Consider the following 23,057-nt stretch of genomic DNA (forward strand, 5'->3'; position numbering starts at 1 on the left):
AGATTGGCTTATAAGTTGCTTATAAGCTGTTTTCACAATTTTTTTTGAGTGTTTGGCTGGCCAACTTAAAGTCATTTTGTGCTTAAAATAAGCTCAAAAAAATAATTGAGCCCGTTTGACTTAGCTTATCTAAAACGGCTTATAAGCTAAAAATAATTTATAAGCCAAAAAAAATAAGTTGGGCTACCCCAACTTATTTTTTTTTAGCTTATAAGCTGCTTAAAATAAGCCCATTGTAGCCCAACCCTTTTTTTTTTTTTTTGGCTTATAAGCTGTTTGTAGCTTATAAGCTGCTTAAAATAAGCCCATCCAAAACAGGCTCCTAACCTTGTTTGTAAGCTTAAGAACTCCTTGTAAGGACTTCGTCAAGCTTCAAGACAATGGTATGCCCATTCTAAGTCAACTTCAGCTCTCAATTTTAAGGGATACAAGCATTCCTTTAATGAGTATTCATTGTTTTCTAAATGCAAAGGGACTAATATCACAATCTTGGTTGTCTGTGTTGACTACATTGTTTTAACAGGTAATGATATGGAAGAAATACATGCTATTATGGTTTTTTTGGATGCTGAGTTTAAAATTAAAGACCTTGGACACTAATATTATTTCTTAGGGATGGAGGTGGTTTGTGAATCTCATGGTCTGATCTTGACTCAGCGCAAAGAGGTGCTATCAGAATTTGAATGCCTTGATCTTCGTCCAGTATCCTCCCTTAGATCCTTCACACAAATTGAAAACAGTGGATGATGAATTGATGGAGGATCCTACTTTATATCAAAGATTCATAGGAAAATTAAACTTTCGATCGCATACCAGACCTGCTTTGTCTTTCTCATTGAGCATTTAAGTCAGTATATGCAACAACCACAAAACCCCATTATGTTGCAGCATTGCATGTGCTCCGATATGCGTTTCTCAACCCCGAACGTGGGCTTTTTCTTTCTTCTTATCCTTCATATAAATTATTGGCTTTGTATGACGCTGATTGGGCTACTTGCCTTGAAAGTCAAAGATCTATAGGCGGCTTTTTTCATTAGTTTTGGGGATTGTCTGATTTCTTGGAAGTCAAATAAGCAACCATCTGTTTCTTTATCATCGGCCGAAGCTGAATATAGATCAATGCGTAGAGTTGTCGTAGAGATCACTCGCTTGTTAGATTACTCGAAGATCTCTCCATTTCACCTTCTTTGTCACTTTATCTTCATTCTGATAGCCAAGCTGCCATTCACATCTCAAAAAATCTTGTCTTTCATGAAAGGATGAAGCATGTCGACCTCGACTGCTATTTTGTTTGGCAACAATTTTTAGCTGGTTTAATCTCTCTTTCTTTTGTTCCCTCACACTCTCAACTAGCAGATCTCTTTACCAAATCACTTGGCTGACCCTCTCACTGGAAAATATTAGACAAACTGGGTTTGCTTTTATCACCCTCCACCTTGACGAGGGGTACTAGACAAAAGTATGGAACAAATGTTTGTATCTCCGATGAAGGTGAAGAAGATGGAACTCAAAGAAGAGAGGTGGAAAATTCAAAGAAGGATTAAGGCCAATAAGATCAGGCCCGAGCATGCAATCAACGAATTGGGCCTCATATGGAACGTTTGCACAAGAGGGCTCAAACGAACTCCGCTTCAGTCGCAACACAAGTTCAACCTGATGGCTCACAAATATTAGAAGCTTCCAATATTCCTTTATGTACAATTCGATGTAGTTTGTTAAAGGCAACAAGTAATTATTAGACAAGTTAATTTACAAATTGGTTAGTATTTATTTCTATATAAACATTGCATTGTACACCTGCAAGATTCATTCAATACACAGCAGAAAAACTAAAATTATATTTTGCTCTTCTTTATTTCCAATATGAAACAAGAGTTATATTCGCCAATAAATATTTTATTATAAGTAAGGACTACAAACCCAAAGTCAGATCCAGAATTTTGAGTTTATAGATTCTGGATTCAAGAAAAGGCAGGCTACTGGATTCAAGATAATTTATTTATACATATTAAGTAGATTTTTAACACAAATACAGAATTTCTGCCAAAGCTATTGAGTTCTACCGAACCTATAACCGATACTCTAGCTCCGTCTCTGCTTAAACCCTCTTCCCGATAACGAAGAAGGAAACAAGCAAACAAAGGATGCTGATGAGTGCCACTGGAGAAGAATTGACATAAGCCAAATTAGTCATTGGAGTAGGGCCACCAGCCATGCCAGGCATACTCGGCATGCCAGTACTGCTACCAGGATCATCGCCATATTGGGCTGCAACAGTAATAATTAAAATGCTAAACATGCAACAAACACAGCAAGTGAGAAATGTAGAGCCATTATGACCAATTCTGAATTCAAGTGCTTTGGATAAAGATCAAGAAGATGCTTTCTTGTTTTTGCTTGAACGTTATGGCAACTTTGCTATGTATTTATATTGTAAAGATTTTTTATTTCTGATGTTGAAACAATGCGGTCGTTGGTTTTAATGTTGGAGAACCTAGACGATGTTTTGTTGTCGATGTTTGTCACGAATTTTTTATTTATATGTATATAGCTAGCTAGCAAAATGATTGAACGATGAATTCGATGTGAAATGTGAAAATAGCTAGCTGTTTGCAATTGGCGGTTTTACTTTCATAAGCGTTATTACTTTGTTTAGGCATAGACGACAAGGACTAAAATGTTAAACATTGTCTAACAAATGAAGGAATGATGTAAAATCAACCTAAAAGAGTTAGTACAATATATTAAAAGATGAAAGCAAGAACAATAAAGAGATAAGAGAGGAGATCATTTCTTATTCTCTTCCAAGTATCAAGTGTATGTACCTCATCTATCATACCTAGGGATGTGAAAAACCCGTTTTAACCGATAAACTGAATCAATAAAAACGCAATTGGTTTACCGATATCAGGTTATTGAGTTAATGGTTTGTAAACGGTTTTGTATTTTTTTTATTGGGTTATCGATTCGGTCTCCGATTTAAGGGTTTAGTTAAGGGTTAAATTGATAACACAACAAGCTTATATTAAAGTTACATTTTTATCCCTAATTATATATTAGTGGCTTTAAATTTTAATTTTTAAAAACAAATCTTATTTCTAAATTACTTACCGCAGGCACGCTTATTCTAATTAATATTCTCTCAATTCTCACTCCTCATATGAACTAGGGCTTGCAATGCCTCTCTCCCTCACTTCTTAAACGAAACTAGGGCTTGTGAGTTCTCTCAGTTTTGAATCTTTTATAGTTTGTCTTGTTCTTTGGTGTTTTCCTACTAAAAAAGTTGGTCTCGTTTATGAACAAATGAACTAAGAACTGCCCTTGTTTTGTTTTTGAAAGATTGCTATAGTGCATTTTATAGTTTTTGCCTTGTAATTTGTGTAGACTTTATGCATGAAGCCAATGTATATATGAACAAATGAAAATAAGAAAAAGCAAAAAAAAAAAAAAAAAATTAGTGCAACATTTTTTTATTGGTTAAACCTAAAACCGAACCGTTAAGGACCAAAAACCAATAAAACGAAAACCGATAACAAATATCTTATCGGTTTGGTTTTGGTTTAGCGTATTTTCAAACCGAAAATCGATAAACCGAACTGATAATTCACAAAACCGAACCGAACCAACTGATAAGCATGCACCCCTAATCATACCCCTATCTATACTATTATATAGAGGGTAGTCGGAAGGTGGCTATAAATATTGCAATAACTATGAAGGTTATGGAGGAAGATCATGGAGGTGTGGGAGTTAATATTTACATCATGGAGAAAAGTAGTGGGAGTTAATTCTTTAGGAGTTGGAAATCCACCATAATATTCCAATATTTCACAACACTTCCCCTTGGATGTTCATATAGTTATGTGCCTCGTTAAAACCTTACTGGGACAAAACCTCGTGGGAAAAAATCCTAGTAAAGGAAAAAGAGTACACATATCTTGTAATAAGTATTATTTGTTGCCTCGTTAAAAACCTTGTCAGGAAAACCTAATGGGACAAAACCTTGACTGAGGAAAAAAGAGTGCAGCACGTATTTTGCTCCCCTTGATGAAAAAATCACTTTATTTCTCGGAGACGACGCATCCCTATCTTGTATATCAGCTTCTCAAATGTTGAGATTGATAATACCTTAGTTAATAAATCTGCTAACTTGTCACTTGAATTTCTTGAATATATTTTCACCATTCTTTGACGATTATGTGTGAAAATAATTTTCCGCGAAACATATCCCGTTCTGCTTCACCTTCAATGTATGATCCTTTCAATTGAATTATGTTCAAGCAACATTGTCTTCACATAATGTAGTGGAACAATTACTAGGTTCTTGGAGCTACCAATCTAGTATTTGGAAACCAAGGCCCCAGAGCAAATGATAAACCGAAGTAATATTTAGCAAGCTCATAATTTCATCTAGTAAGTCACAAGAGCAATCTCTCATCTTTTTTTGAATTCTTTCTTCTTTTCGTTATGTTGATTTCCAACTCTCCGCTGGTAAATCTAGTTTAGCGCTACAATGTCGATATAGTCAATCATTGCTGTATCACTAATATGTCTGCAGAAGATGTAGAGAACTTTTACGGTTAGATAAATGAAAAGCGAGGATTCATAGCTTTAAAATTGAGGCTTGATTCTTGTTGTACTAATAGTAATATTAACAGAGCAATTTTATCAATCAAAGAAATAGGTAATCATGGATGTTGCGTGATACACTTCAATGTCTATTGAAACCTTATTAATGCTGAAGCTCCAGAGAATTCAAGTATAATGTTTTATCGAATCGAATGGAAACTGGATGCTCATATCACCAAACGCAAGGAATCTGTGCAGTCTGCGTATCAAAATTTTAACGACTAATGGATGAATGATATTCTCAGATAGTTGCAATTTTCAACAATAGTTTATTTTAAACCAGAATCATATAACCTGCATCAACAAAAATCTACTACGCCCTCCAACCCAAAATACTTGTCATGTTTTGATTCTCGAGAGTTAAACTACAAGAACTTTAATCAATATTTTTATAATATATTTTCACCATATTAATATGAGAAGAATTACAACTAATAGTAATCTTTGTATAATTTTTGAATATCCAACTTTTAATAATATTAAATCAATCTAATTTAATTTCGCTTCAAAAATTAGTCATATCAACTCTTGAGAAATGATACGTGACAACTATTTTGGGAGAGAGGGAGTATCGATCAGCTTATGCTCAAAAGAACCGTACAATAAATGCAATGCAACCATGAAATTGCATTAATTAAGAAGAACGCAAACTTATCAAATTGATAGAAAGAAATTAGACATGGGATATTGGGATACAAATAATTAACGTGTCTCCGCAGTAGATTAAGGAGTGAAAGATGAGAAAACAATTGTTCTGTTACAATAATGACAAATCACATATTATGACTTGCATCAATTGTTTTGCACTTGATTAAAAGAGCCAACGATTAGTAACACTTGGTGCTGGTGCCAGTTATGATCCCATCCCTAATTAAATTTACATAGTTCACAATTGCAATAACATTAATCCATTAAACAATGAACAATATTAGTATACTCCTTTAAGGTTGGTGGTATTGGCAAAATAGGAAATTTTTACCCTGAGAAACTATGAATCTTAGTGGTTAGCACGTAGAATTCGTTGTCTGTACCATTACTACATTTTCCTGCCATGGACTTTGAAGTCATTTTCAAGTGCCTTTTTGTCATTTCTCTATGATCTCCTCCTGAATTTGACCATCTGCATTAACACATGAAGTTAGATAAAACATCGATGACAGACATGAAATGACCGAGTCCAGGTCTACAACGAAGTTTTAACTCTCACCAGCAAGTGCAACACCCAAGTTCGCCTGAGCATCTGCATCAGAGTTTGACTCCTATTAAAAGAGAGTTTGCAATGTGTTAAATCCTCAAAAACCGGCAAGGTAATACTCATAGGTAAATTCCAAAAGAATAATAAGGCATGTAATATGCTGTTTGGGCTTTTATTTTTACAGAAAGCATGTGACTCATATATATGGACAACAACATAGAATGAAAAAGGGTCTCTTTTCACTTTTGGCCTGTTGTTACAGGCATTGACCAAAATATACAAAACCTATACCCTGATTATGTATATTTTTTGTATATAACATGTATATTATATGTATGTTTATAATTAATATACAAAGCCTATAATTTGCTCTCTATTATTCTTTTGAGCGGTCCAAAAATGTTATCATCCCATGAAAATTTATGCAGATCATGAGGAAAGAAAAGAGATGATTTACAGAATTACCCGAAGGACATGAATGATCCGGAAAGAAAGAAACCTATCTTTCAGTTGTTTTGCCTGCTCATACAAAGTGGAGATGTTTTGATTTTTAACCTTCCATAGGCCCTGGATCTGTTTGACAAAAGACACTTTGATGAATTCAAATATCAAACGGATTTTTAAAAAGGAGAGAATGAAACTAAGAAATCATACTGCTTAGAATAAACTAGTAAATAGAAAAACCAACTTGAAAACTAACCTGCATACAAACAAGTTTGGAGTCACCCTGAACGCGAATACTTGTAAACCCTTTGCTAACTGCATAGTTCAATCCCAAAATAATGCCTCGATATTCAGCAGCATTGTTTGTTGCTACTCCTAAACCTTCACGTAGCCTACAGATCTTTTATTTGGAAGGATGTAAATCATAAGCTTGAAGAAAAAAAGAGACAAAATCCGAAAGTTAGTGACTTACAAAACTGCCATCATCAGCCCGCAGTACAGCTCCTGCACCAGCTAGTCCGGGATTTCCTTTTGAAGCACCATCAAATTCAAGAGTACACGATCGCTGCTGACAATAACAATGATAAGGTTCTTTGCACACAATACCATAAACCAATATTCATAAAAGAGTTCACTTTTCACAATTAATTTAGTAAATTAAGATTTTTGCATTTGATAGCCCAGTTTGCTTTGTTAATTTAATTATAGAAAGCATTTATGTTTTACAATCAGCCATCATCTTAACAGCCACTCACACCAGATGGTAGAGCTAGAACTTGGTCACCCTTATGATCATCTAACTTGACATGCTTTCTTACGGAATCATTTGAAATAGCTGCTGATCCAACAGCATCCTGCAAACGAACATGGCCAAATAAACAAGTAGTTTCCAAACACATTAAGGGCAGAGAATACAGCAAACCATTATTGTACTACTTTAAGCCAAACATGTATAAACTACCTTTCTACAACGTGGATAGAAGAACACAGTTCACTATGACAGAAGAGTTTACAAATAAACATCAATCAACAATTGCAACTCTATGTACTTCATGTACAAAATGTTGCAATTTTACAAAATACTAAGCGTTCCTTTTGATGGATGGCAAGTACATACAAAATCTTTTAGCTAAATCCCTGCTCTTCAACTCTAATTAAAGAGAAGTAACAACAATCTCCCTACAGTTACCAGTTTCAAAAAGAAAAAACGTAACAACAATCTCCCATGGCCGTTAAAAACTACCCTCCCCATCCCAGTATCAAGGATCACTAAAGCTCCTAATTTTCTTAAATCCCTGTTTCTCAACATCGGCCACAGAACTATACAATCTCCAGTGATTTATATAGCTTAATCTTGAATGGTCCAATTTTTAAATTTTCTTAGACAAAAAAAAGAGAGATAGACAAACTAAGCAAGCATGACCTTCTAACATCGCAAAGCTGTGCAAATCTTAGTTAGGCCCTTAAAAATAGAAAGAAAGAAATAAACATGTTTTATCAACCTTCATAAAAACATTTCTCTTATCAACAGAAGAAAACAACAGGCTCATGCACATATAATCTCAAAAATAAAATATTTAACATGTACCATAACCGTATCCATTTGTAATAATCTTCCTCATAACTAGAGCTGGCTTGCTGGATATATTCAACCACATGGCACTACCACTTGTCTCTTAAAAGGTGTCCCAGGTATAACAGAATGATACGAACAAAATAACACTCAAAATTTTTAACTTTAAAAGGCAAATCTACTTATAAGAGAAAAAATACCGAATATTCTGACCACATTACATCCTGTGACCTCTTCTTTGGCATATGTTCAGGCATCCCACCTTTTGAAGAAGAAGGTTGCTGCAAGTAATGAAATGCTAATAAATTAGTATGACCAATCAAAAAAGAAAGGAAAAACTAAAAGAGGAAGGATGTGTAATTTTCTGGCAATTGCACCCTTTACGATCACAAGCAGCTCACCTGACTGACCATCATGTGCTTATTATTGCCAAAGAGTGACATGAGGAACATACACACAGAAAGAAGATAAGAGAATATTAAATAGAGGATTGGAGAAAGTTTAGGATCTTTTCTGCCAATGTTTATTGAATTACCACATGAAACAGGAATGTCACATCATACAGGAAATTAACTTGGGTAGAGTACAAACCTACAATTAATGCATCAAGTGCATGTAGAGATGATCTATCTTGATTATGTTAACATAGAAGAAGAAGAAATTAAATATGTATACCAAGCATAACGTAATGCAATGAAACTCAGTTTCTTTTTTTTTTTCCCCCTTTTTGAGAGTACCATTTGTTGATCAAGTGAAGTGCAATATAAAATTTGGAAACTATCACTGTTCTTATTCCTAACTCTTTGGACCAGTGTTTTGGACGGCGCGCGGCGACAAGGGCCTGCCTCGCCTTAAGGCGAGCGCACCTTTTTGAAGTGCGGCACCAATGAATACCAAAAAATTAAAATATTTAATTGCATATATAAATAATCAAAATCTCACTAGCAATAACATATTAGCAAATATTTCAATTCAAAAATTAAAAGTAGATAGTAGATACTAAAAGTCTAGAACTTGAATGACTCAACACTTCATAAGTGATAAGACAAGCAATACTAAAATTCAAGCAATAGTGCAATACTAGAAGTCTATTCAAATTCAAGATCTTCAATAGAAAAAGAAAAAAACAGAGGAGAAAAAACGTACAGAAAAAGAAGAAGAGAATAGAAGAAGGAAAAAAAAAAATGCAGAAGTCGCCGGAAACAAAGGAGGAGTCGCCGGAAAAAAAGAAGCAGAACTGAAGAAGAAGCAGAAGTCGGAAACAGAGGAGGAAGAAAGAAGAAGAACTGAAGAAGAAGAAGAAGAAGAGAAAGAGAGAGCGTACCTGAAAAGCTTGAAGGAGAAGAGAGGAGGCAAAAAAAACCCTAGCCGCTGTTTTTCTTTTGATAATAAGTTTCATTTAAGTCTTCAACTTCTTTTAATTGCTTTACTCTTTTTTTTTTTTTTTTTTTTTTTAAAACCCACTGTCGCCTCGCCTTCACTGGCGCCTCGCCTCGGCGCCATTAGCGCCTTTGGCGCGCCTTTTGAAGGTGGCGTCACCACAGCCATAAAAGGCGGCAGAGCCACGCCTCGCCACGCCTATCGCCTTTGGCGAGAAGGCGCTCGCCTTTCACAACTCTGCTTTGGACACAAGATACAAAATCAGCTATGCGTATCGTGGACTTTTTTCCAGATCTTGGTTTCCATAAATACATGAGAGTTTCAGGGATTCTTCAACTAACTGCTTTTGCCTTTATTTGAAGTTCCAGCAGCCAACATAGGAGAATTTCAGCTTTTTAGGATTGTATGGTCAGTGATGATCTGAACAATCAAGTGGAAACGAAATTTTCTAGTATCAAGTAGTTCTGACAAGGAAACTTGCACATTAAGATCTATTTCACATCAACCTCACAACAGAATTTGTTAATCAAAATATAGATCAGATTGATCTTGGTGGAAACCTCGTAAAAAGAGTACTTAACCATTAAAATAAATGGTAGATCTCAGGAATTGGGTTACCTGAAAAGGGCATGGTACTAGGGCTCCAAAGAGATCTTCAGTGAGATCAGCAGCTCTGATAGAGTAAAGAGCATTTTTAAGCCCACAAGAGAGCAGATATTCTTCTGTGTCCTTAGGCATCGCATAGCCTTTATACACACTTACAGGGGGATCACATATCTGCCAGAAAAACACTGATTAGTTCATTGCAAGTGAACACATTCAACTTACTTAAACTATCTTTCATGATTTCATTGATACTTGAAAGACCAATGTTTACAGCAGTAATTAGACCAAAGAATGACGTCCTGGAGACACATTAGTTTAATTGTCATACACTCACGAGGGATTTCCTAGACTGTTATCAAAGTAGAGCAAACACACTTGACTGAAGTTTTGGTAAATAATTCAGGTCAATTATGGATAAACAAGGTTCTAGCACAGAAAGAAAGAACCACTAGCTTTACTTCATCAAAAAAAAAAAAAAAAGAACCACTAGCTTTACTATAGCAGTGTATTTATATGTATTTTCTCCAAATTAGCAATCCTCCAAGAACAATAGAAACATTCAATAAATGAGAGAGATAATAGTGGTTACCGAGGATCCGACTTGAGTCTGGCAATCACTCAAGTTTTTGTAGACTCCAACAAGATCTCCTTTCCTAACAACAAAGAAACCATCTCTATCTTCCTTCATTTTTGGAGTAGGATCAGACTTCTGTGAGCTAGAAGAACTATCCCCACTAGACTTTTTGGATGAATAGCAGCGAACGCAAATTCGCTTAAAAAACAAGTCGAAATCAACTTTTCTATGTCCAACACCTGTCTTCCATGAAAGAGTTGGAAATGCACCAATTGAACTCTTCACAGCACAACTGCTAGTCCTTGTTAATACTGCAGCAGAACATGCATTAAACAAGACGTTCATTACACAGGGCCTCCCTCAGACTCTACCAGTTTCTGGAAAAGAAAAAAAAATCATTTTGTTCATTCAACTGATACAATATGTATGCATTTGACTTCCCTAAACCATTCATTTTGTGAGCAGAGAATAGAGGAAAGAAAACGCTGAATTATTCAGCCAGTTTCTTCTGTATTCCGCTTCTATAAACACATTACAAAGTGAGAATTCCAGTACACAGCTCACCAAGAGTTAGGAAAATATTTAACTCACACAAGTTTTTTTTTTTGAACATTTCCTCACACAAGTTTAGTTAAATTTAACTAAAAAATCTTACTCACAAATTAAGGAGAGTTAAGTTTATTTATTACTGTTTTCTTTCTGAGATTATGAGTCCTTGCTACTCCCTCTGGTATATGATTTTTTTTTTATTTTATAAAGTAAGATATTTCATTAGAAAAGCATCAAGTAGATGCATAATTACAAGTACTCCCTCTGGTATATGATGTTTTTAGCTTACATTTTGTCCAAATAAATGATTTTTTTGATAAACAAGAAGGTATTAATTTTTTTATTTTTTTTCAAATTTACCCTTATTTAGATAAGTGATTTTTTACATAAGCAAGAAGCCATGTTAAATAGGTACTTTTTAATTAAGGGTAATTTAGTAAAAGCACCTCTTACTTTCTAGGGGTGTGCCCAAAGTAAAAGCACCATATAATATGGACCGGAGTGAGTATGAATTTTAAAGTGTTTAACTCTAATATTTTAAATATTGTTTTTCATATTTTATGACGGATACGTAATACTACTTATTTACATGGGTCAAGGGTATAAAAATAAGTGAATAAATATTACTCCCTACGTTCCCTTTTACTTGTCCGGTATACTAAAAACTTGTCCACTTTAGTAAACCGAGAGAGAATTAATTTTGTTTTCAATTTTACTCCTATCACTAAATAACCATTTCCCAATCTAATTGGAGGCAGTCAAATTTAGATTTCTAAAGTACCATTAATAAGGATAATTTAGTACAACGAACAATTAATTAATATTTTTTAAATGGAGTGCAAAACGTAAACGGGACAAGTAAAAGTGAACAGAGTATAGGGGTGTCAAATATGGCCCAAAAGATGATTGCCAGCCCAACCCGCCCAAAATTTTATGGGTTGGGCTCAAGATAATTTTGTATTGGGCTCAGTTACTAGTTTCAAAAAAAAAAAAAAAAAATTGTTATTTTAGCCCAACCCAATATAACCCATTTTAAAGTGATTTCCAACTTAGCCCAGTACTAGCCCATTTTTAAGATTTACTTTAATTTGAGTTTATTGTTTGAGATTTACTTTATTTTTTCTATGTATTCACTTTCCTTGGATCATGGATGTTACTCCTATTAGTTTGGGGTGTGTTTGATATGAAGGAAAATATTTTCCACGAAAAATGTTTTTCTCGAAAATATTTTCTATAGAAAATGTATTCCTCGAAAATAATTTCCACGAAAAATGTTTTCCGCGAAAATATTTTCCAGAAAAATGTTTTCCTAGAAAATAGACCCTTCAAGAAACTGGGTCAAGTTGGGCGAGTCATGACCCAGCCCATTTTTAGCCCATTTCAGCCCAAATAACTTTTGGGCTAATCTTAGCCCAACCCATTTATGAACTCAGCCCATTTTGACTTGCCCAATCTCAGCCTATGTTACTAGGACTCTTCGAAAATGGACACGGGTGCGTGTCCGATCCTCCAAAAGTAGTGCATTTTTTAAGGATCCGACACGGGTGCCGCATCATTTTTGGAGAGTCCGAGCGACATATTCTCAGTCCAACCAGCCCATTTGACACCCCTAACAAAGTAATTAGTTAATATCATGTGCAAAAAACATTTTAATTAACCAGTATTGGATTGAAAGTTTTTAAGTTTAAGAAAAAAAAAATAGAAACATCTACAATAATTATTTATTTTTTTGGTTTCCAACCCAATGTTTAATACTCGCATAGGGACCTTGACTAATCCAAATTCGCGCCGCGTAAGGCCCATTTAAAGTGAAAACGCTTCCTAACATTATTTTTTTTCATACCCAAGATAAAACATGAGACCTTTGATTAAGGGTGGAGGGATCTTATTCATCCCGACACAATGCCACAACCATTGTTGGTCATCTTCTATATTTATTGACCTGGTGTAAAGACCACGTGCATATACTTTTTCTAAAGGTTTATGTATTACATACAACAGCTTAGTTTTCATTGTTTGAAGCAATATATATATATATATATATAGAACACCCTTTTCATTCTGTTTTTATATTACTCCAGTTCTTTTCCCTTCTGAAAACATACAGAACATTTTTTTCTTTTACAACCTTAAGTTTAAAACAAAGAAATAGCAAAACACAGCTTAATAGTTGAATTTAGGAAGAATATTATTCCATCACTAGAAAGCTATCTTTTCCCACATTCTAATTCTCAAAACACGTGGATCTTAACTACAAAGACATAGAAAAGTTCTAAGAGTGAAAGTTCCAATCTGTCCATCAAATTGGAAAAGACAAAAGGTGTTATTTGGTATTGATGGAAAATGTTTTCCTCAAAATACGAGAAAATGTTTTCTTCAAAATTTGACGAAAAATATCTTCTGAATAAATAAAAACACGTCAACGCATCCGACCCACCCCTATCCCCCCCATCCCCTACCATTAACCACCCCCCCCCCACCTTCCCACCCACCACATCTACACACCACCCACCCACGCAACCCCTCCACCCCCACCAAGCCCCCACCCCGACCAACCCGCACCACCCAATTCCCCAACCCCCAGCCCCCCGGCAGCCTACCCCAACTTCTCATCCCACTTACCCCACGACTAGAAGTTGCACTCCTAATTCAAAAACCTCAGTGTTTGTTTTGAATATATGTAAAGATACTTTTCAACTTGCATACCAAATACAAGAAAATTACTTATTTTTGAGAAAATATTTTCTTAAAACATTTTCTGTCATACCAAACACACCCAAAGAGAAAGCTCTAAATGGGTTCAGTTACATTGACAAGTGGAAAATGATAAACGAAATTACAACCCTAATTTTCAGGAAAAAAATCAAATTGGGGTCAGTAAAATTGGAGTCTTTCACTAACAAAGACAAGCATACCGTAAATTTCAAGATGAAAATGCACCAATCTTGGGTAGCCAGCCCTTCGGGTAGGGAGCGTGAGAGAAGGGGGGTTGGAGTTGGGGTTAGGGTTGGGGGTGGGTTAATGGATTGGGTGGGTAGATAGCCTTTAGTGTAGGGTGTGGTTAATGGGGTGCGGGGTTATGCGGGGGTGGGTAGATACTCTTTTAATTTTCAACAGGTAAGTAATGTTGAGTGCGTGTTACCGGTTTGTGGAAACTGACTCCGGTCCGGTCCAAGTTCATGTTTTTCTTTTTCTTTCTTGTAGAACAAAAATATTGTTCTATCTATTTTAATTGTGTTTGGCACGTTGTAAAATGTGTCTTGGAAATATTTTTTCTTCAAAAAAAAAAAAAATGTGATTCAATTAACATGAATTGTGAAAAAGATATGGTTATTTGATGTTATATAGTTGTAATCGATATATAAGGAGACGTCAATAGCTATTTTGAGCAGGTAGGTCGACCTGTTGAGGTTGAAGAAGATTCCTTTAGTCAAAGTATTTTGGGGGAACCATTAGAGTAAGAAAGCTACTTGGAAAGCGTATGAGGACATTCAGAACAAATACCCACAACTTTTGAGACCTCAGGTACATTTTTGGACTCGCTCGAGGATGAACTTTAGTTTAATTAGGGAGAATGTAACAACTTAACCTCTCATTTTGAACATTTGTATTTCAAATCATATTTTGAGGCCTTCTGTAAGTCAACAATATCGTTTTGAACTTGTTGGTATGATTTGGGATTGAGACCTCAATGGCACGAGTGAGTTTCTGCACCATCTCAGCATATTTTATATCGCACTTTTTCAGGTGCAAGTATCCTTCGGTACGATTGCTCAGTTGTTGTCATGATCGCGATGTAAAAGATATAAAGGTAGCATTGTATAGGTTACAAACGACATGACATGTGGCAAGATCTGGTGTTGACAAGTGGCAAGCGGAATCGGTTACTGAAGAGGTTGAGTCGAGAACTCGAAGAAAGTTTCCTACGCGCAACCGAAGGAAAGAGTCTAGATGAATTGTTGCGAACAATTATGGGTATCAGACGTTACGTATCCGGTCCAGATACTCAACCTCACGTTATGCCATTTCAATTAAAGGCCATTTACTGATCATTAATGTACATTAAGAAGGAGCGATTCATGCCCTTGGGCTCCTAAATTCATACCTATAAAAGGAGCCTAACCTTTGTGTTAGAGGGCATCAAATTCTATCTTAACAAGTTATTCTAACTTAACAATTTACACTTTATCATTTTAGCAAAATATAAGCTTGTTCTCTTACTTTTGTTTTGGCTTACACTCTGTTCTTCAAGGCATGAAGTCGATCTGGAAACATCCTCACTGAGAGATTCCTCCAAGCACAGGCTACCCAGGCTAATTTTGTTATATTATTACTTTCTATTTACCTAATTTCATTCTTGTTCTTCTTTGACGTTTACATTATCATTATTGTTCATACAAATCAATCCACGTGTCCTTTAAACTATTATACAAATTTAACTGTACCTTTTGAGGGTAAACAGTTTGGCGTCCACCGTGGGGCTAAGGATAATTGTGATATTGCTTTGTTACTTTCAAGTACTTCACTAATCGCTTCAAAGTTTGTGAATCAGGTGACGCATGGGCACCGAACTGCAGATTGTCGACACCTCCAAGATGAAGTGGCTCGGTTAATAAAAAGTTGGCACCCAAGGATATTCTTGAGTGATCGTGCCAAAGACAATTACAACAAAAACAGAGAAGTAAACAAGTAGGTAGAGCCGATCGCATCGCATCATGTAATAAACATGATCATAGGTGGTACGGAGATTGCAGGAGCAGCTTTCACGAGGGCGAAAAAGACTAAGTTGACCATATCCAGGGAGAAAAGGTCTCAAGAATTTTTGCCTGAAGAGGCGATCATGTTCACTAATGAATATGCGAAGGGCATCACTCTCCCTCATAGTGACGCCCTAGTAATTACTGTACCTATTGATTACTTTCAGATTAAATGTATTTTGATTGATCCAAGTAGCTCAACCAACATCGTTCGGTGGAAGATTATAGAGCAATTGGAGATGCTAGACAAAATGACACCATTATCTAGAGTTCTCAACGGATTCAACATGGCAAGTGAAACGACAAAAAGATGAGATCGTGCTACCAATTAATGCAGGTGGAATGATCAAACAAACAAAGTTTTATGCCATAGATGGTGTCATGAGATATAACGCGATCTTCAAAAGGCCTTGGATACATGACATGAAGGATGTGCCTTCGACGCTTCATCTGCTATTGAAGTTTCCAACCTCGAAAGGGATCATACAGATCTGAGGTGAGTAGCCAGTGGCGAAAGAACTGTTTGCCATAGAAACACCGGTAGGAGAGAAAAAAAGTCGGAAGAAGAGAAACAGTAATCGGGGGAAGGAAAGAAGAAAGAAAAGGATAAATAACAATTATAGGAATCAGGGCCACGTGAAGTTGAAGCACCGAATTTCATTGACAATCGGATCCAGAGAAGGAACGTTTAGAAGAGGAGGTTGAAGAAGAAACAGATTCACATGAAGTTCCGAGGACATTCGTGGTACCAAATGATTCTGGCGCCACAAATTCCACCATAGAGGAGCTTGAACAAGTAGTCTTATTCATTCACTGTCCTGAAAGGAAGGTATATCTGGGCCTAGATTATCTTCGGGGCTCAGACTTAAATTAATTGAATTTCTTAAAGCTAATATCGATTGCTTTGCATGGTCCCACTTAGATATGCCAGGTATTCCACTGGAGATTACAACCCACAAGTTTAGTTTGGATCCAAGGCTTACACCGGTGTAGCAAAAAAAGAGGTTTATGAAAGAAGAGGTAACCAAGTTACTAAACATAGGATCCATTTGGGAAGTTGAATACCTCGAATGGTTAGCAAATGTAGTAGTAGTAACTAAAAAATGAAATAATTTACGAATGTGGATAGATTTTCAAGATTTGAATAAGGCATGTCGAAAGATTCGTTCCCTTTGCCACACATTGATCGAATGATCGATGCTACGGCTGGGCACGAAATGCTGAGTTTTCTTGACACATATTTCGGATACAACCAAATTAGGATGAATCCGGAAGATCAAGAGAAAACTTCGTTTATCATCAAATATGGAATTTATTGTTATAATTTTATGCCATTTAGTTTAAGAAACACCAGTGCACTTGTCAACGTTTAGTTAATCACATGTTTGAAGAGCAAGTAGAAAAAGCAATGGAAGTTTATATTGACGATATGTTTGTCAAGTCTCTGGATTCATAGAACCATTTGAATCATTTGCAAGAAACATTCAAAATACTTCGAAAGTATAACATGAAGTTGAACCCAAAAAAATGCGCTTTCAGAGTTGGTTCTGGTAAGTTTCTTGGCTTTCTGGTTTCAAACAAGGGATCAAAGTTAATACGGCTGAGATTAAAGCTATAGAGGATATCCCGTAAGTGTCATAAGGAGTAAAAGCCATGCAAAGGTGATACAAGAACGGATACGCGGAAACAAGAAATTAAGAATAACGTAAAGATAAATAGGATGACACAATGCGAGATACTAATTGGAAACCGAAGTTCTATAATAACTAAGACCTCAAATTATCATACAAACAAGCACCAATCCTCTTAGGATGACCTCAAGGGAATATAAGTTCCCAAGTAACCAATCCTCTCAACAATCACACAATTAATGGCTTCAACAAGCCCTCAAACTCTCAATAGAGTATCAAAATATCATTCATCAAAAAATAGTCTAAGTCTAATGAAATGTTTATCCTACTACTTATACTAGGAAAATAAGGAAGTGTTATACCTTGTACTTTTATACGTTAAGTTTCTTCGTGAGTTGGTTGTTATAGATTTGGGATATAGAATTATTTTTGAGATTTCATAAGATTAGACATGTTCATCTCGAGTATACAAGTGTTTAAGTCCATGCTTAGTATGTGTTGAGAGGATTAGAGGTTAAATGAATCGACGAGATTATGTTTCGAAAAAGTTGGGTTTTACGGTTGGGATACGAACCGTATGATTTTTACGGACCATATATTTGATTGAACCCCCACCGTAAATTGATAACAGTGGGGGTGAGCCACTGATTGGATTTTACGGTCCAATTATACGAATCGTATAATTTTTACGGTCCGTAAATGTAGACCGTAGATTTAAGTCAGTACCAGCCTTATTTTTATATATATTTCGTACCCATCATCTTTATCTCATTTCCTCAGACCCCAAACACTTCTAGAACCCTCTCCAACATATGTAATCAACCCCCAAGTGAAATCAAGGATTAAAAGTGAGAATCAAGTGCTAAAGGTTTTCAAAGTATTGTTGAAGCTTGTTTCTCCTTCTTATAGAAGCTTTGGAGGATACTTCAAGGTGAAGTAATCTTGGAATTGAAGTTTTTTTGAGTTCTTGAGGTAAGATTCCAACTTATTTCCATGTTTATGAGTTTATATAATGGTTATGCTAGGTTTGGAAGGAAAGGAGTTGGAAGAAAGGTTCAAATATGAATTTGAGTTTATGTTGAGATATAATCTAAAATGAGTCATGTTGTAAATATGTTTTTAAGGTAAAACCTTGTTGTAAGGATAGTAGTTGGTGTTGATATTGTATTGAGGATTTATATTTGGTATAATTAGAAGAAGAAAGTGTATAAGTGACTTATGCAAAGCATATATTGGCTGCTCTATTGTATATTTCTAAATATTGATGATATGAGTTTAAAGAACATCATATGAGGTTGTTGTGTTGATTATTGGTTGTTGGATGTGTTGTGGTGATTAAGAAATATGGGAAATGTTGTCCGTTTCATTTTAGAATCAATTTATTATTTGATATATGTGATATACTAGTACCATCTAAGCTTGCAAATACCTTCCTTTGTTATAGGATTGGATCACTAGTTCGATAGATTCGTTGTGGGATTGTGTTGATGACTTGAGGTATGTTAAGGCTAACTTTCCTTCTTTTGGCATGATCCCTATGAACGAAACGTAAACGTAACGCTACTCCATAATGATCATGTTGATTCATGTTCAAGAATGTTGTTTTCAGTAAGTCTTTCTTCAGATTCAGTATGATTTATAGAGTCAGTTGTTGATGAAAATGCTATCTCATAACGATGTTCGAAGGTATAACGACCTTACGTCACTACGATAGGTTCAGGATGTACTCTTATCATATTCACGCATTGCATATATATATATATATATATACAGACCTATGACCCTGTAACGACCCATTTGATTGTTATAGTCTTTTTGGTACTTTTGACCCTTCCCCGAGCTTATTTAGCTCACGTTTGACCCGAGGGGACCATTGACATGCTTCTCGAGGTATTTGGATATGTTTTGGGTGATTTTTTGGAAAATTCGGGCTTAAAGCGAAAAAGAGTTGACTCAAAGTTGACTTTTGGTAAAACGAACCTTTTTCGGGGAATCTGTCTATTCTGAGAGGTCCGAATGGTCCTTTAGAACTTGTCTGTATATTTGGTTCGATTCCCAATGTGCTCGGGTGTATTTTAGGACTTGGGTTGGGAAGTTAGTTTTGAGGTATCGGGACTTAACTCGGTCAACGAGATCTCCGTTGGGAATTTCGAGGCCACGAGCTCGTTCGTAGCGTGTTTTTATGTATTTCTTCATATATGTTATATGAGCAGATGTCCTCGAGTGATAGTCCAAATTTCGGGTTGAGATTGTGAAACTTGGTGGAATTCTGGTGTCTGGTGTCCGCTATGGCGGCACCGGTACCCCTGTAGTGGTTACCCTACTGCTGTAACGCCCAAGTGATTTGAGGCAGGACTGTTGTAGCTGTCAGAGGACCTTCACAGTAGCACCACCGAAGTGGTAGAGTGTGCGCGGAAGCGGTGTCGGGCTGTTAGATTCATTAAACGAATGTTAAAAGCCCTAAGTCCGTCATTCATTACTATTCGGAAAACTGAGTTATTGGGAGCATTTCAAGGCATTTCTTGGGAAAAAATCATTGTAGTAAGTCCTTTCACTTTCCTTTCCATTCCATGATTACTTTATCACCTTAGGAATCCATTATCATGCTAGTTTCATTAAAAGCTTGAGGATTAAAAGAGGGCTCAATGGGTACTTCATTTTAGGCTATTAAATCTTGATTTATTGATTGGATTAGCTTTATTAAGCATGGAATTGATGATTAGAATCTACTATTGCATGATTCCTTCCTAATTAGTAGCTAATTTATGGAATTGGAAGTTTGGGTTCATACCCAAATTTGGGGGTTTTGCCTAGAATCCAAATTTAAGTGATTTGTTAGTTGTCCTATCTTATAATTGATGGAAATTGATCACCTAGAACATTAATTTCATGTTGATACATATAGATTTCGTATTCCATCTTACTACTTCATAAACCTCATTTCATAGGTTGGGATTTAGGTCTTGAACAGAAATAAGGCTTGAATGATGTTCTTCTTTATTCTAATTTCATGATTAGGATATGTTTAGACTTCCATTATCTCGTAGCTCAAAGGAAGGGAAAGACTAAGATTTGATTATTAGAGACTTTGCTGTTTGGCTCTCCAGGTAGGTTATGGTTTACCTTATGGTGCGACTTCGATTAGCGAAGCGTATGTTTAAGTGATATTGTTGGAGAATTCATGTAAATATTCGAGTATGAAGTTGGGTTGGATATTGTCTTAGGTTCGGCCTTGTTGTATGATTTGGGGGCTAGCCAACCCGTTATATTGATTTACTTATCTTGTTCTATTTATTTATTGGCTCGTTGCCACGTTAAGACGTTGGGTAATTATGACTAGTGATATATCATGACTATGATATTATGGTACTTTATTTGATCGACATTGAGATGAGATTGTAATTTCATTGTGGCTTATTGTGTGACCTTATTATTGATATTACTTGTGTGTCCTGGGTGGTACTATTTGGGATAGAATTAGTTGTTGATATTACATTGCATCGTATTCATACTCATTTCCATGATTCATTGATATTGCAGGGTTATGGTACTGATGGTGGAAGTGAGGGAGTGTAGACTCCGAGGTTTCTACCGGAAAGCGTAAAAGAAAGATGAGAGTTTGTGATCCGAGGTCATTTACCGGAGCGAACTGAGTGTACGTTGCCTGAGGTTTCTTTTCGGGAACAAATGAGTGTACGATGCCCGAGGTTTCTTGCTGAGATTGAGAGGGTGCTCGTGATCCGAGGTCACTTTCCGGAGCGAGTGGTACATAGACTTCGCGGGTCCCCCATGGGTTGTCTTTGCCGAGATGTGATGTTCCATCATCGGAGTACATGCGTACGGTGCATATGCATTGCATTCATCATACATACATTGTTGCATTATTGTACCTTTGATTCTGGTGACTTGCTGTGATATTATTGTGATGTACTGGTTCAAATTGATTACACTGAGACTTGGCACAGTTGGGCTTAGATGCTATAACATAGGTGATGACTTGTTATGATACTATTGTGATGTACTGGTTCGGATTGATTACACTGAGACTTGACACATTTGGGCTTAGATGCTATAACATAGGTGATGACTTGTTGTGATACTATTGTGATGTACTGGTACGGATTGATTACACTGAGATTTGGCACAGTTAGGCTTAGATGCTATAACATAGATGATGACTTGTTGTGATACTATTGTGTTGTACTGGTTTGGATTAATTACACTGAGACTTGGCACAGTTTGGTTTATATGCTATAACATAGGTGATGACTTGTATTATGGATACAGATTCGTGTTGACTTGTACTTGTTAGTTTATGTGTTTATCTTGCTTTGTTATCTTTATATACGTTAGCTAGTCTTAGTTGTCCTATGATACCTATCAGTACTTGTTGTTGGTACCGACCTGCACTTGTTGCATTCTTTTATGAATGTAGAGTACCAGGTGGGATAGACTTCTACTCCTCGTGGTTGATCTTCGAGGTTACTGATTCGAGTCTTTTAGGGTGAGCACGAGGATGGTCGCTGCCCGAAGACTCGTCCTTTATTATGCCTTTATTTCCATTCCTGAGACATGATTTTTGAGACTATTTGTTGACACCTAATTTTTTACCTCCCGTAATTTATTTTAATTACTCAGAGTTCTTGGATAACAAATAAAATGAGCTGTGCATCTTAAATGAGTCTAAATATTTTTTATAAAATTATTCAGGACAATATTTTACCTCTTTAAATTGATAAAAGTGATTTTCATGGCATTATAAATTATGTGAAAATTAATTGATATTTTATGACATTTATGGAATATTTCATTTGAATTAATCAAAACCAAAACAATTTTGAATAATTGTTTACTTAATTGTTGAATCAAGGAAAAATAGATTAATAAATAACTTATTTTTATCCAAGGTAATTTGAGTAATTAAATGGATTGACCACTTTACCCCTCAACCTTTGATTCTGTGTGTTTACATAATTGTTTAACTAATAGATTGTTTTGGTAATTAATTTGGTTAACTAGAGGAGTCGTTTTGCAAATTGGTTTTGATTACTTAATTTACATAAATGACCACATTTTAATTGACCAATTCATAGTTTAAGGTGATTGGGGTCATTTTTGCAAATTTAGCCTCCTAGTGGCTTTAATTAAGATGACCAAATCTATTGGCAAACCAATTGAGGTCATTAGCGCAAATTAGCTTTAATGGGTTAATTAATACCAAAGTAAGGCTATATTTGAAATAATTAATTAGATTAAAGTTAGTCAAGGATATATTTGCAAAATAGCCAGATAAAAGGTTATAATTGCAAAAAATCATTTAGTTTTAAAGCCAATTGAGGCCATATCTGCAAAAATGGTTTTAATAGTCGTGTTTTAAATTAAATGCGTCCTAATTTGATCATGCTTAAAATGTCATGGTTAATAACTGATATTTTTAGCTTGGACAATTTATGGGACTGCATCTTTGGTCCTTCATATATACCTACATATACACTATGTATACGTATGTATACAGTTGTGTGTGTGTGTGTGTATATATATATATATATATATATATGTATGTCAAAAAGAGGCCCCTTCATTTTTTTAAAAAATAGGACCGAGCCCAGTCTATAATGGACCAGACCCGGCCCACATAGCATTTAAAGGGGAGGATATACGTATACCCTCCCCTCATTTCCCCACTTCACAGACCCTAGGGGTCTTGGTGTAAAAGAAA

At 35.7% G+C, this 23,057-nt stretch overlaps 1 protein-coding gene across 3 annotated transcripts; it reads right to left on the reverse strand.

Moving 5' to 3' along the window:
- Nucleotides 1–5,322: 5,322 nt before the first annotated feature.
- Nucleotides 5,323–14,136, reverse strand: LOC132059767 (uncharacterized). 3 transcript variants are annotated; one of them, XM_059452542.1, is made up of 11 exons: nt 13,866–14,136; nt 10,417–10,778; nt 9,840–9,998; nt 8,243–8,260; nt 8,042–8,122; nt 7,024–7,122; nt 6,741–6,833; nt 6,525–6,668; nt 6,290–6,397; nt 5,837–5,888; nt 5,323–5,749 (listed from the first exon to the last, which is right to left on the reverse strand). In XM_059452542.1, exons 2-11 carry the CDS (start codon nt 10,744–10,746, stop codon nt 5,715–5,717), a joined length of 1,119 nt encoding a protein of 372 aa, XP_059308525.1. In that variant the 5' UTR covers nt 10,747–10,778; nt 13,866–14,136; the 3' UTR covers nt 5,323–5,714. The 3 variants fall into 3 exon arrangements, with proteins under 3 accessions (XP_059308525.1, XP_059308527.1, XP_059308526.1); XM_059452544.1 differs by having other exon boundaries at nt 10,417–10,712; nt 13,866–14,130; XM_059452543.1 differs by lacking the exon at nt 8,243–8,260 and having other exon boundaries at nt 13,866–14,134.
- Nucleotides 14,137–23,057: the final 8,921 nt, after the last annotated feature.

The sequence above is a fragment of the Lycium ferocissimum genome, chromosome 6 (assembly GCF_029784015.1).
Source record: "Lycium ferocissimum isolate CSIRO_LF1 chromosome 6, AGI_CSIRO_Lferr_CH_V1, whole genome shotgun sequence".
NCBI classification, from domain to species: Eukaryota; Viridiplantae; Streptophyta; class Magnoliopsida; order Solanales; family Solanaceae; genus Lycium; species Lycium ferocissimum.